Here is a 16,027-nt window from a genome sequence, read left to right as displayed (position 1 = left end):
CCTTGATATTTTAGCGTAAATGGGCTCGAGCGATTTCGCGCGTGCTCCATGAAAAAAATGCGCGAGCCCTATACGCTTAAATATTAAAGAGCGCGTGGAACATTTTAACAAGTTGAACAAGACATGAATAAAAATTCAATGAGTCACCCTTTTTATAAAGATCTAACCTTCAAAACTGAACTGAACTAATACGTATTCCGTGACGAACGCGATACATTTAAACAAGTTCGGCAAGCGTAATGACTTTATAGAAAGGCTTATTCCCTGATATTTCCAGGTATGTATGAACCCTGATTATTTATGCTGAAACAAATTGCTGACATCAATGCTAAATAATAAGGCGTTTCCCTAGCTCGTGTCACGACTAGTGACAAGAAAGTCGAAATTTATGAAGGTGGGCATTTTATTTTCAACCGCAGCGACCCCTACACAAAACACCGTATTTCTCGGAACCGGAAACGTCACAGAACCGGAAAAAGACCCCAAACCGGAACCCACAGCTCATTTGAATATTGAGTGAACCCGCTGGAGAAGTAATAATTACAGGCAAACCAGAGGTGATCAATTAAAAAGACGCCGGTTAACCACGAAAGAGTGGCGAAGAACCAACGACATCCCAAGAGGGACTTGTTACTGGCCGTTATTTAAACACGCTCGTCGCCATCTAGTGGTTCATAAAACGATGTAAACATAATTAATACTAATAATTATAACATTTAATAAAAGACCGGTGAAATACGTGAAAGGCAAGAACCAACGACACCCCTAGAGGGACTTGTTACCGGGTATTATTTAATCACGATACGTCGCCATCTAGTGGTTCATAAAACGATGTAAAAATAATTAATACTAATAATTATAACATTTAATAAAAGACCGGTGAAATACGTGAAGGGCAAGAACCAACGACACCCCTAGAGGGACTTGTTACCGGGTATTATTTAATCACGATACGTCGCCATCTAGTGGTTCATAAAACGATATAAAAATAATTAATACTAATAATTATAAAATTTAATAAAAGACCGGTGAAATACGTGAAGGGCACGAGCCAACGACACATCAAGAGGGACTTGTTACCGGATATTATTTAATCACGATATGTCGCCATCTAGTGGTTCATAAAACGATATAAAAATAATTAATACTAATAATTATAAAATTTAATAAAAGACCGGTGAAATACGTGAAGGGCACGAGCCAACGACACATCAAGAGGGACTTGTTACCGGATATTATTTAATCACGATATGTCGCCATCTAGTAGTTCATAAAACGATTTAAAATAATTTATACTAATAATTATAACATTTCATAAAAGCCCGGTGAAATACGTGAAGGGCACGAGCCAACGACACATCAAGAGGGACTTGTTACCGGATATTATTTAATCACGATATGTCGCCATCTAGTAGTTCATAAAACGATTTAAAATAATTTATACTAATAATTATAACATTTCATAAAAGCCCGGTGAAATACGTGAAAGGCAAGAACCAACGACACCCCTAGAGGGGCTTCTTACTGGGTATATTTAATAGTAATCGTCGCATAAAACGATGTAAAAATATATTTTAGTAGTAAGAATAACAAGTAAAATAATATAACCGTAGTTAGAAACGGCCATAAAACCTACGTAAACTGAGATTGTTTCCAGGGTTTAAGCACTTATACTCAGTAAGGTTTCCAGTTTTTCATATTCCAATTTCCCTGCACTTTCATTTACTAGTTCTTAAAATACCTATTTTCAAATTAACTGACCTTTCAAGGTTCTTCGGGTATTATAGGTAGGGATAATTCTTAGGTGTTCAAGAAATTTACAAATAGATGTGTGCAACGGTAGCTGGTCCCTTTTGGGGTGATTTGTCCCCAGAGGTAAAATTTTCCTTCGGATTTATCTCATTTTGAAACCGCTAGTCGGGTTAATTTATAGAATAATAATTATTATTAATAACAATTTATAGTGTTGATATACAAATCATCTATTCCTTTACCATTCTGTTTTTTTAATAGCTTATAAATGGTTCTGTAAATTTTCTATCGAAAATGTAAAAACTAAATGGCCCAAGATTTTATTTAATTAAATATAATAATTATTCTTCATATTTATTACTGGACTCAACATTTTATTATATAGGAGAACGTAAGATTAACATTTTTAAAGAATCCAATTTAGGATTTGAAGGGCCAAAATTTCAGCCTAATAAGTTAATATACTTAATTATTTCTTAATTATAAATTAAGAAATGAACATTTAATTTTTATATTAAATTAATGAAAACTTTGGATAATTTTGTTATTTCCAACCAATATTGTTCAATAAGCTACGCTTGCCAGACTTGTTTTTATGAAGCTCATTCGTCACGAAATACGTAGAAGTTCAGTTCAGTTTATGCTTAAAAACAGCGTGCCTCGTCAAATTTACTGCCCAGGGCTTTTCGTAGTAAAACATCATCGATACGTCACCCGTGACGCGGCAGCAACATCAAAAACAGAAGGACAATGTTACATTAAAGAAATGCCTATTCTACAGAGTCGGCCACTTAATTCTCGGTCAAGAATTATGCTTTTAAATAACTAGGTAACATTAATAATAATCATATTCAGCTAGCCTAATACCCAAGGCACTACCTTAGGCCTAAGTCATCAAGCGACTTTTAAAGCCTTTAATTCAGGTGGCCGGGTTACAACGCGTAGGAGGGTGGTGGCCAGCCCTTCACGCCACGCGAGCCAACAGCTCCCTACACTCACTATTACCGTTAACCTCAGCAAGTTTTTATGCCAGGGGAAACCGAAGAGGCCGGGGGAAAACCCCTTAAAGCAGTGGGAGAGAGAACTTGCAAACTCAAGGCGGAAGGAGTTGTTCCGAGTTTTCACCCAGTGCCACAAGCTAGTGTAGAACCCGGCTCCTCTCGCTGCGAAGCGAAAGTGCTAACCACTCCACCACCCCACTAACCCTAACTCAAGCTTACAGGAAATTCAGGAGGTTTTAAAATATAGTACTTTTCTGTGAATTATAGACTGCCTGTGTGCTACGGTAACGAGTCCCTATCGTAGGGCAGTTAGTTCACGGGGCGTGGTCAAAGTTAAACGCGAGGAAGTCTCGTTTCACGTAACCAGGTTACGCGCGTCCAGTATATCAAACAAGACTTACAGGGGGACGAAATGGTGGAGTATTACGTAATTGCAATAATAAAAAATCGCCGTCCAGCCGTGGCTATTAGGAAGCGCTTAAAGAGTTAGTCCACCACGCTACGGGCAAATTAAGAGGCACGCGTCAATTAGCGAGTACTCGCATAATTAAAAGTTTTCCACTTCCGTCATTTTTAGGGGCTCTATACTTGCCAGATGACAGACAAGGTCACGGAAATTAACCACCAACATTTTAGAACGAAATTTCTACGAAATCGTGTTGAGTCTATAGTTTTCTATACCATACCAAATTTTCATTTCTACGTTTCTAAAAAGTGTTCAATAACTACAGAATAATGACCGAGATTTCTATAGAAAAACTTTTCTATTGAACTTTTATGGTTTCAATACAATAAAATATTATATTGACCAGACCACTATATAGCTTTCTATTGAAAAAAGGCAAACATTTCGGTAGAAAACCTTTTGTATGAAATTTATAGAAAATATTGTAGACGTCTATGATTATAAAATATTTCCATCAAAAAACGACGAAATATTCTATAGAATTTCTAGGAACTCCTGTAAAAGGGTATGGTTTTCTATACCATATAGAGGTATCCTTACAATATTTCCATTTTTAGGTTTCTATCAAATGTTCAATAACAATAAAATGAGTTTTAATAGATTAAAAGCCTATGGTTTTCTATAACAAAAAGTGCTCTATATAATATTTCCATTGAAATGACCTCTACGTTTCTAAAACGTTTTCAATATCATTAGAATAATCACCCAATTTTCTATTGAAAACCATTTCTATAGAACTTTAATGAAAACTGGTTGATTATTTTCTTTACCATATGGAGTGCTTTATACAACATTTATAATGAAACGACCTCTACGATTGTATAATAGACCCAAGTTTCTATAGAATTTCTAGTTAATCTTGCAGAGGTCTGTTGAATGTTTCCTAGATCTTATAAAGTGTTCTAAATATTTCTATAGAAAAGGCGACCACATTACCATAGTTTTCAAAAACGATAGAAACATTATTATATTTTTGAAATAAACAAATTACTTAAGTTTCTATAGAAATAAAACATATTATTCTGCATATTAACTAATTATTTTGTAGAATTTCTTAATGCATTTTTGTACGAAATATAGAACCAAAGTTTCTATAGAAAGAAAATATATTATTCTGCATATTTAATAATTATTTTGTAGAATGTATGCATTTTCTAAGAATTAAATGACCAAAGTTTCTATAGAAATTAAATATATTATTCTGCATATTTACTAATTATTTTGAAGAATTTATGCATTTTTGTAAGAAATAAATTACCAAAGTTTGTATAGAAATAAAATATATTATCCTGCATATTTATTAATTATTTTGTAGAATTTAAGCATTTTGTAAGAAATAAATTACCGAAGTTTCTATAGAAATTAAATATATTCTTCATATTAGCTAATTATTTTGTAGAATTTCTTTATGCATTTTTGTAAGAAATAAATTACCTAAGTTTCTACAGAAAGAAAATACATTATTCTGCATATTTAATAATTATTTGGTAGAATTTATCCATTTTGTAAGAATTAAATTACCAAAGTTTCTATAGAAATTAAATATATTATTCTGCATATTTACTTATTATTTTGTAGAATTTATCCATTTTGTAAGAAATAAATTACCGAAGTTTCTATAGAAATGAAATATATCATTCTGCACATTTATTAATTATTTGGTAGAATTTCTTTAAGCATTTTGGTAAGAAATTACCGAAGTTTCTATAGAAAATAAATTATCATTCTGCACATTTATTAATTATTTGGTAGAATTTCTTTAAGCATTTTGGTAAGAAATTACCAAAGTTTCTATAGAAATGAAATTATCATTCTGCACATTTATTAATTATTTGGTAGAATTTCTTTAAGCATTTTGGTAAGAAATTACCAAAGTTTCTATAGAAATGAAATATAATATTCTGCACATTTATTAATTATTCGGTAGAATTTCTTTAAGCATTTTGGTAAGAAATTACCAAAGTTTCTATAGAAATGAATTAAACGACCTATAGAGAAGCTGAAAATAGTTCTCAAGGAAAACAAAGAGGTGTACGAAAAGTGGTACTCACGGCTAAGTACTGAGGAGTGAGGGCGCCCAGGTTCCCGAAGCCCGCAATGTTCCAAAGGGACGCCATCATCTGTTGCTGCCTCTTCTGGTCCTTCTCCTTCTGCGTGTCGGCGAACTTCACAACCATCGGGCTGCTGCAACCCTGCGAAAGACAAACCACCGATTCATCAAAACACTCAAAAACACGAATCTTTGGTAAATCAGTCTTAAAGGCCTAGAATTTCTTCCGCCTGTTTTCCTTTAAGTTTTCTTCCCGCCGCGCAAATATCCTGGTAGTAGGCCAACCGCGGAACACATTGGCCTACCACCAGGATATTTGCGCGGCGGGAAGTAAACTTACGGGAAAACTGGATCCCCGGGAACAGATATTGAAAACTGATTATAAAATTAATTGTAAAATGACTTATTGAAAAAGGTTATATATGATGTCATACGATTGGAATATAATTATGTTTATTTATGTTATACATTGTGGAAGCCTCAGTCGTAGTCCAGCCTCGCTACTTCGCCTAGTACACCAGAGCGCTGCGGGTCGAACACTTCTACAGGCGCTGGTATTCCACAAATAGACCAATGACATAATTAGAAGCGCATCTTTATCCAATCGCCCGGAAAAGCATTTGGAGGATGCGTTTCTATTTCTCCCGTTGGTCTATTTTTGGTCTACCAGCGCCTGTAGAAGTGTTCGACCCGCAGTACTCGGGTGTACTAGGAGAAGTACCGAGGCTGGTGCACGGCTGAGGCTTCCACCATAGACTAAGAAAGGTTTCACAAGGACATTTCGCGCGCGAATTTAGGACCGTGTAAAGTCTCAGCACGGGAGGGCGCCACGTATATCAAAATGCTGGTGCGAACCAAATTCTAAGGACTCAAATATTATTCTTATTAGCACGTGTTTTAGAAATCAGATGTGATACACGTGAGGTACTATATGGGTTTGAAAATAATATGCACGTGATCACCACTTTCTTAAAAATCCGCTGGGCGCGCGGCCGTTCGCACCATTAACGAAGTCGGGGGTCTCGCGCCGCCGGTTATACAGGAAAAAGCTAAGGGGTCACACGCGAAATGTCCTTGTGAAACCTTTCTTAGTCTATGCTTCCACCCTGTATAGCCTAGGGATCTTGTTTTAAAAGTCGGTGGCAATAATAACCGTATATTTTTCAATTTAGTAACAAACATTTGTACATAATAGGCGAAAACTATTCGCTAGTTTTGGAGTAATTTTTTATAGTATGGAAGAAGTTGGTAGTTTGTGGTAAGAGGTGTACTCTTTTCGTCCCATAGCGAGCGAAAATATTTGGCTTCAAGTAAAGCAACCACAATACCCTTCCACGCACGAGCACCCATTGCTCATGTGGTAAGGACGAGTGATGTATATAATCAGCTAGGCACCACCTTAGGCCTAATTAATCAAGCGACTTTTAAAGCCTTTAATTCAGGCGGCCGGGTTACAATGCGTAGGAGGGTGGTGGCAAGCTATTCACGCCACGCGAGCCAACAGCTCCCTACACTCACTATTACCGTTAACACCAGGAATCCATACCTCTACTTGGAATGCTTATCGCGACAGACTTTCGTCTCGATGTGGCTGACGGTTTTTTTTATGTCAAATTAACAATCAACAACGTGAGAGGGGAGCGTGCGCTGAGGGGATGTTTTTCTCTCGTAGGCGGGGCCAAAGCCGTCAGAGTGATCTTAACATACGCGATACGGCAGGATAAACATTCCAAGTAGAGGTATGGATTCCTACTTTGAGATAAAGTAATTTATACGTTAAACCATAAATTTATTAACATATGAATAAATTCACGGTAATAACCAAATAATTTTAAATCAAATACATTTATAAAAAACTAATCCTAATTCTATAAATATGATATTCTATAAGAATTACCCAAATTACATTAATGCAAATCTATATCTGTATAAAAACAACCGTTTTTAACCGTATTCTGTAAATATTATGGATTAGATTTCGTCACCTGATTTAAAGGCTAGATAACTTGGGCCTAGGGTAATTACCAAGCTGATTAGAATTATTATTCTTAATAGAAAGAAATTCTATAAGAATTACCCAAATTATATTAATACAACCGTTTTTAAACGTATTCTGTAAATATTATTGATTAAACTTGATCACCTGTTTTAAAGGCTAGATGACTTGGGCCTAGGGTGGTGCCTCGGGTAATTAGCCCTACTGATAATTATTATTATTAACCATAATATAAACTAATTCTATAAGGTTTCTATAAGTATTACCCAAATTGATTTAAATCAAATATAGTAAGAGAAAACCTTTCTAAAGATATTCTATAGAAGCAATTTAAAATATATTATAAATTATATATATATTAAAACTATTCTTAATTTTCCTCTAATACTGTACGGAGCAATTACCGGTAAAAAGTGCTGGCTATTCCTCAAACAAAGCGACTACTCTAGACTAGACTCTTAAAGAAGCTCCAAGTTAGAAGCTAAATATAGTTATAAGAGCGCACTCGAGAACTCCAAGCACATAGAGCGTCAAGTTGGAGAGTCAGTAATAGGCGATTAAGAAGAGGCCTCTCAATCAGGATCAATTTACTGAATGGGGCGGAGAGGGCGTTGTGGGGAGGCGACGCCCCAGGGCGAACCTAGTGCCCCCTAAAACTCCTAGAAAACCTCCTCCAAGTAGAGTTTTAGCCAAAGCCCCTTTCTGGCATCACAGCGCCACACCACGGGGTTTCTGGGGAAAAAAACGCGCGGGGTGACATAAGAGTCTTTTAAAAATATGACGCGTTAAGGCTTATAGCGGATCAACTGCCGGTGCCATCTATGGTCGACGAGGAGAGAGACGAAAAAAGAGCAGAACGCCATTCAATCAAGCTTCGAAACAACGTTGTCAAGAAAATTTTCGCTGGAAAAGCGAAAAAGACAGTGATAGATTTGAATCGAACCGAGGGGGGGGGGCGGGGGGGACTACATCCACGGATACCGCACCGGGCTTAGGGTTACAGTGGCGAGATACCAACTTGGGAGGATATTGGATAAATGTTAGCTAGATTGAAATTCAGTTAACGATTTGCCCGGTTTTCCAAATGGGAAATTTAGTTGGTTTTAACTCGGAAATATGCTGGTCGAAAATTTGCAATATTTTCCTTTTGAGAAATTTCCAGTTTTCAAACACCGATAAATTAATTTGTTTTGAAGTTTTCAAACCTAGAGGAATTGAGTCCATTTCTAGTTTTCAAACCTAGAGGAATTGAGTCCATTTCTAGTTTTCAAACCTAGAGGAATTGAGTCCATTTCTAGTTTTCAAACCTAGAGGAATTGAGTCCATTTCTAGTTTTCAAACCTAGAGGAATTGAGTCCATTTCTAGTTTTCAAACCTAGAGGAATTGAGTCCATTTCTAGTTTTCAAACCTAGAGGAATTGAGTCCATTTCTAGTTTTCAAACCTAGAGGAATTGAGTCCATTTCTAGTTTTCAAACCTAGAGGAATTGAGTCCATTTCTAGTTTTCAAACCTAGAGGAATTGAGTCCATTTCTAGTTTTCAAACCTAGAGGAATTGAGTCCATTTCTAGTTTTCAAACCTAGAGGAATTGAGTCCATTTCTAGTTTTCAAACCTAGAGGAATTGAGTCCATTTCTAGTTTTCAAACCTAGAGGAATTGAGTCCATTTCTAGTTTTCAAACCTAGAGGAATTGAGTCCATTTCTAGTTTTCAAACCTAGAGGAATTGAGTCCATTTCTAGTTTTCAAACCTAGAGGAATTGAGTCCATTTCTAGTTTTCAAACCTAGAGGAATTGAGTCCATTTCTAGTTTTCAAACCTAGAGGAATTGAGTCCATTTCTAGTTTTCAAATCAGAGAAGTTAAGTTAATTAGTTTTCAAAACCCGATAAATTTATTGGATTTGAAGTTTGCAATCCCAAATAAATTGAATTCTTTTTAAGTTTTCAAATAAGAAGTCGAGTTGATTTCTCGTTTTCAAACCAGATGAATTGAGTTTATTTCAAGTTTTCAAATCAGAGAAGTTGAGTGGATTTCAAGTTTTCAAATACCGATAAATATATTTGATTTGAAGTTTGCACTCCCAAATGGAATAAATTTCTAGTTTTCCAACCAGAGAGGTTGAGTTAATTTCTAGTTTTCCAACCAGAGAGGTTGAGTTAATTTCTAGTTTTCCAACCAGAGAGGTTAAACTAGTTTTCCAACCAGAGAGGTTGAGTTAATTTCTAGTTTTCAACCTGATAGATTCTGTAAAAGATTTTAAACGCTTGGAAATTCCGATTATTTCTGGCTTAAAACCAGATAAAATAATTTTACAATTTAATGGATTTCAAACCAAGAAATTCGGCAAACGACTCAAATTTTTTCTAAGTCAGGAAAATGAATGAACAATTTCCAATTTGTAACGAGAGAAACCCAATTAACGACGTCTTTGCTATCCGATTTTTAATCTTAGAAATTCAGAGATCGATTTTAATTTTCAACTTTACGAAAATTAAACGTTTTTGCATTCAAGTCATTTAATCCAAGAATTCAAAATGCCTATAAACAGCAACGCTCAAAATTACTTCAGGGTTCCCACAAAATTTTCAGATTCAAATTCCCTGACTATTCCCTGTTTTCCCTGACCATTTTAACAGATTTTCTCTGACTTATTAAGGCCAAAATTTTTCTTTTATATTTTACTTTTATCAGAAGTTAATAAATTTAGATGCACTTATATTTCAGTAAAAAGGTTATTGCAATGTTGAAAAAATTAGCCAAATATTCAAGGAAATACATGATAATCGTGGAATTTGTGCCAAGATAAAATTTAATTCCCTGACTTTTCCCTGAATTTTTACCAATTCTAAAAAATTCCCTGATATTTCCCTGACTTTTTAGGTCCATTTTTAAATTCCCTGACTTTTCCCTGACGTGTGGCAGCCCTGTAATTTTTTTAACTTAATTATAAATGTTAAAATTTCGATCCATGGTAAATTTAAACTTTAAAAATAAATAAATATCAAAGGAGCTGATACTTCATGGATATAAAATATATTTATTAAAATTTTAATAAATACATTTTATATCCATGAAGTATCAGCTCCTTTGATATTTATTTATTTTAAAGGTTTTTTAACTTTATTTTATAAAACGAAGGCGTTTTAAAAATATCGAAGGCTTATCAGATTGAACAACTTTTCTAAACTTGAAGAATCTTTGACTCATTCCATTTTATTGGAACCGAGATAAAAACGAGAAAAAATCATGTTAAGTGGGCGTCAAGAGACACATGACGAGAAAATACTCAAGATTGTAAAAGCAGTGGCAGATAAGGTCAAACTTCTGACACCCAAGTATAAAAAGAGGGCGGATTACCCCCGCGAGAAGGGGGCGACAATGCATCGATAAAGGGACGAGGGGGTTTCCTGAAGAGCCCCCAACCCCACCCGCAAAACCAAATTCACCCAGCCCTCCCAAAAACCATCGGTGATAAGTCAGGATAAAGGTACGGGAATCTTGAGCCCGACACTTCAATACTGCCTTAAGTAACATTATATCTATAAGTATGACAATTTAATAAAATTATAGCCGAATTGATTTTATAAGGTACCGCTCAGGACTGGCACTTCAATACTACCATAAGTAACATAACTATATTTACGACCATGTAATAAAAAATATAATTGATCTGTTATCGCTAGGGACCAACACTGCGATACTACCATAAGTAACGTAAAATCTATAAGTATGACAAATTAATAAAAATATTATCGAATTGTTTAAGAGCTATAGCTAAGGACCAACATTTCAACATTACCTTAAGTAACATTATACCTATAAGTATGACAATTTATTAAAAATCTAATCGAAGTGTTTAAGAGTAATAGCTAAGAACAGGCACTTCAATATAACCTTAAGTAACATTATACCTATAAGTATGACAATTTAATAAAATTATAGCCGAATTGATTTTTACAAGTTATCGCTAAGGACCAACACTTCAATACTACCTTAAGTAACATAATACCTATAAGTGCGACAATTTAATAAAAATATAATAGAATTGTTTAAGAGTTATGGCTAAGGACCAACACTTCAATACTACCTTAAGTAAGATAATACCTATAAGTACGACAATTTAATAAAACATAAAATCGAATTGTTTAAGAGTTATAGCTAAGGACCGGCACTTCAATACTACCATAACTAACATTAAACCAGTATATATGACAATTTAATAAAAATAATTGAATTGTTTAAGAGTTATAGCTAAGGACCAACATTTTAATACTACCTTAAGTAACATAATACCTATAAGTACGACACTTTAATAAAAAACAAAATTGAATTGTTTAAGAGTTATAGCTAAGAACCAGCACTTCAATATTACCTTAAGTAACATTATACCTATAAGTATGACAATTTAATAAAATTATAGCAAATTGATTTTAACAAGTTATCACGAAGGACAGAAAGTAAAATATACCTATAAGTATGACAATTTAATGAAATTATAGCCGAAATGATTAAGTCATAGCGCAATCAAGAATTATTATTTCATAAAAGAGCCCCCTAGTGTGGAAAATATGCGAGATTTCCACTAAGGCCGGATTTCTAGTAATTTAATTGACTTCTCGAGTAGCATTTCGGTGAACGTTACAGTACAAAACGTTGTTGAATTAAGTTAAAAAATGGATGTAGTAAGAAACGAAGATTGTAAAAAATCCGAAAAACACCTTTGCACCAGTGACCTTTTTACTTGGTTTAAAATAACATTGGATCGATTTATTTTTGGAATACTTGGAACTTAAAATGCTTTTTGGAATACTTGGAACTTAAAATGCTTTTTGGAATACTTGGAACTTAAAATGCTTTTTGGAATACTTGGAACTTAAAATGCTTTTTGGAATACTTGGAACTTAAAATGCTTTTTGGAATACTTGGAACTTAAAATGCTTTTTGGAATACTTGGAACTTAAAATGCTTTTTGGAATACTTGGAACTTAAAATGCTTTTTGGAATACTTGGAACTTAAAATGCTTTTTGGAATACTTGGAACTTAAAATGCTTTTTGGAATACTTGGAACTTAAAATGCTTTTTGGAATACTTTGAACTTAAAATGCTTTTTGGAATACTTTGAACTTAAAATGCTTTTTCATTTAATTCGTAACCAAATCATTCTACAGATCGAAATACTAGACTAAGCTCGTAAAATCTTTACAATGAAAAATAGGGTATTTTCGGCAATAAAAGAGAAATTGGGGAAATTGGACAACATTTTTCAGGTTATTTAGAGAACTTGGTAAAATAGACAGGTTAAGCTGACCTTTGAAAACGTGTAGGTGGAACTTGTAGGCGTGTAGATTGTACAATATAAAGCCAAGTCTACAGTACCGCAAGTTTCACCTACATGTGTTAATTTCAGCGCTGCCTTCACTCACCTATTAGCTAAAATTCATTGGTCGGAAAATATAGTTGGGAAAGAGTTTCCGTTGGAGAAAACGTTTTCCAACAAGATAACGTAACATACGATTATTAAGTTACTTATGCTTCTACTACCTCTCAAAAAGCAACAAAGTTGTTAGTTTCTGTTGGGTAAGTAACGAAGCAATGGCGACGATGTGAAAAATATCAAGTTGGCAACTAAAGAGGACTGTCTGCTTAGCCAAGGCCTACGCGATACACAATAACGTAGAGCGCGGACCTAAAAGAAGCCGGAGGCCTTATCGAGAAACAACTTGATGACTCTATAAGAAAGTACAACCGGTCACTATACGAGGTGGTCGGAATAAAAGTTGGCGATACGAGTAATAAATTATACTCTTTTAGCTTAAAATGATAGACGCATTTTCCATATTACGCTTGTTGCAGCCTACTTCCAGGGGCTAGTAAGCCACACTTTGAAGCTCTCTGAACTCATCGTAAGAAAATGAGGAAAAAGCCGGCATTTTTCTCAACTCGCCCCCTACAACTCGTCCAAATTTTTGCATAACATTTTGAAACTCCCTGTATATTGAATTTCAAGCTTTATTGGGCCCAAATACAAAAGCAAAGCGACTTTCCAAAGTTTTAAATTTATGTCTAAGCGATTGGAAAATATCTAACCATCGTGGGTTATGTTGTACTACTAAAATACATTTAAAAAAATCGTCGAAAACAAAAAGTAAGTTTATGACGTTTCTATGATTTACACCTGTTTCATTCCATGTTTCTATGGTGAATTCCATCAATTTCAAGCAAGGTTTCCGAGATTTCACACAATGTAATTTTCATCGATTTCACGCATTGTTTCCAATACCGTTACAGTTTTCCAAAACCAGTATTTCGGTAATCTACTTCACCCTAATACTTCTAAATCGTACCATTTTCCCATCGTAATAATCAGTAAAATATCATAGAAAATAATAATAATAATAATAATAATAGGTAGAGCTAAAAAAAAAGCCATTGAAATAAGCTAAATATATATTATTAAAGCCAGCAGTAAAATTAACGTTTATCAAAATATCAAATGCCCACTCTTAACTTAGGTTGAATTGGAATGATTTTATGTTTCACAGTTGCAACCGGTTGTACGAATAAGAGATAAGATAAATGAGAAACTCAATTGGAAAAAGCAATGCAAAAAATATTTTTTCCCGTTGCCAAGTTGCATACAGACTTGATACAAATTGAAAAGGAAAAAAAGGATGGAATTATGGTTTGTATGCACTATGCAATACCGAAATGTCGGTAATTTGGTACTGAAAAAAAAAGGCTGGGATTCCGGTTTCGGTATTACCGGTATTGGATGCACTATTTCCATCGATTCAGGGTTGCCACAGTTTTTTCACAATTAAATTCCCCGACTTTTCCAGGTTTTCCCTGACCACCTCCAGAGATTTTCCCTGATTTTTTTCGTGCCAAGATTGTATTTTTTAACCTATATTTTAGTAAAAGTTCTTTATCTGCAGTCGAAATTAAATTCCCTAACATTTCCCTGATTTTTAGACAAAAAGATTTAAAATTCCCTGACTTTTCCAGGTACCGTGGCAACCCTGCGATTGTGCTTTCCATCGATTTTACACAATAAAATCCCGTAATTTAAAAAATATTACTTGGCGTAAGATTAATGGATGGGGTTTCAGCGCACACTTATCATTTCCGCCACCAACTTAAGCAAAAGCTTGGCTACTTTCAACACAAAGTCGTATACAGTGTGTTATCCACCTAATTTTTGCTATTTAGAAAGTCTTCCATATTAGATCAACGAAATTAACTTTTCTGTTACCACCAGGTTTAACAGAAGCTAGAAGTGATTGGCGCTAGTTACGTTAGACGATTTATACGGCTTAAATCATACAACCTTTAAAGAAACTCTGCTATTCCAAGAATTGAAACAGGTATCATCGTAACAATTACGATAAACCTACAACAGAGTTCATACTACTATTAGCAAACCGATTCCCATCATTTTCTTGATATTTCCACCCTACTGATATTTTAATGATATTTCCACCCTACTGATATTTTAATGATATTTCCACCCCACTGATATTTTTCTGATATTTCCACCCCACTGATATTTTTCTGATATTTCCACCCCACTAATATTTTTCTGATATTTCCACCCCACTGATATTTTCTTGATATTTCCAACCCCACTGATATTTTCTTGATATTTCCAACCCCACTGATATTTTCTTGATATTTCCAACCCCACTGATATTTTAATGATATTTCCACCCTACTGATATTTTAATGATATTTCCACCCCACTGATATTTTTCTGATATTTCCACCCCACTGATATTTTTCTGATATTTCCACCCCACTGATATTTTTCTGATATTTCCACCCCACTAATATTTTTCTGATATTTCCACCCCACTGATATTTTCTTGATATTTCCAACCCCACTGATATTTTCTTGATATTTCCAACCCCACTGATATTTTCTTGATATTTCCAACCCCACTGATATTTTAATGATATTTCCACCCTACTGATATTTTAATGATATTTCCACCCCACTGATATTTTTCTGATATTTCCACCCCACTGATATTTTTCTGATATTTCCACCCCACTGATATTTTCTTGATATTTCCAACCCCACTGATATTTTCTTGATATTTCCAACCCCACTGATATTTTCTTGATATTTCCAACCCCACTGATATTTTCTTGATATTTCCAACCCCACTGATATTTTAATGATATTTCCACCCTACTGATATTTTAATGATATTTCCACCCCACTGATATTTTTCTGATATTTCCACCCCACTGATATTTTTCTGATATTTCCACCCCACTGATATTTTCTTGATATTTCCACCCCACTGATATTTTCTTGATATTTCCAACCCCACTGATATTTTAATGATATTTCCACCCTACTGATATTTTAATGATATTTCCACCCCACTGATATTTTTCTGATATTTCCACCCCACTGATATTTTTCTGATATTTCCACCCCACTAATATTTTTCTGATATTTCCACCCCACTGATATTTTCTTGATATTTCCAACCCCACTGATATTTTCTTGATATTTCCAACCCCACTGATATTTTCTTGATATTTCCAACCCCACTGATATTTTCTTGATATTTCCAACCCCACTGATATTTTAATGATATTTCCACCCTACTGATATTTTAATGATATTTCCACCCCACTGATATTTTTCTGATATTTCCACCCCACTGATATTTTTCTGATATTTCCACCCCACTAATATTTTTCTGATATTTCCACCCCACTGATATTTTCTTGATATTTCCAACCCCAC

General features: G+C 34.5%; 1 protein-coding gene across 14 annotated transcripts in view; it reads right to left on the bottom strand.

The window, feature by feature from the left end:
- LOC149958979 (CUGBP Elav-like family member 1) overlaps window positions 1-16,027 on the bottom strand; it is a 570,682-nt gene that overhangs the window by 49,489 nt on the left and 505,166 nt on the right. For all 14 annotated transcript variants that reach the window (XM_090166351.1, XM_090166352.1, XM_090166353.1 and 11 more), the window contains one exon: window positions 5,271-5,411. In XM_090166351.1, coding sequence (XP_090022477.1) covers window positions 5,271-5,411 — 141 coding nt within the window. The remainder of the gene's footprint in view (window positions 1-5,270; window positions 5,412-16,027) is intronic.

The sequence above is a fragment of the Leiobunum rupestre genome, chromosome 2, assembly GCF_980474605.1.
Source record: "Leiobunum rupestre chromosome 2, qqLeiRupe1.1.hap1, whole genome shotgun sequence".
NCBI lineage: Eukaryota > Metazoa > Arthropoda > Arachnida > Opiliones > Sclerosomatidae > Leiobunum > Leiobunum rupestre.
The sequence above is the reverse complement of the archived record's forward strand: the minus strand, read 5'-3'. Positions and strand labels throughout refer to the sequence as shown.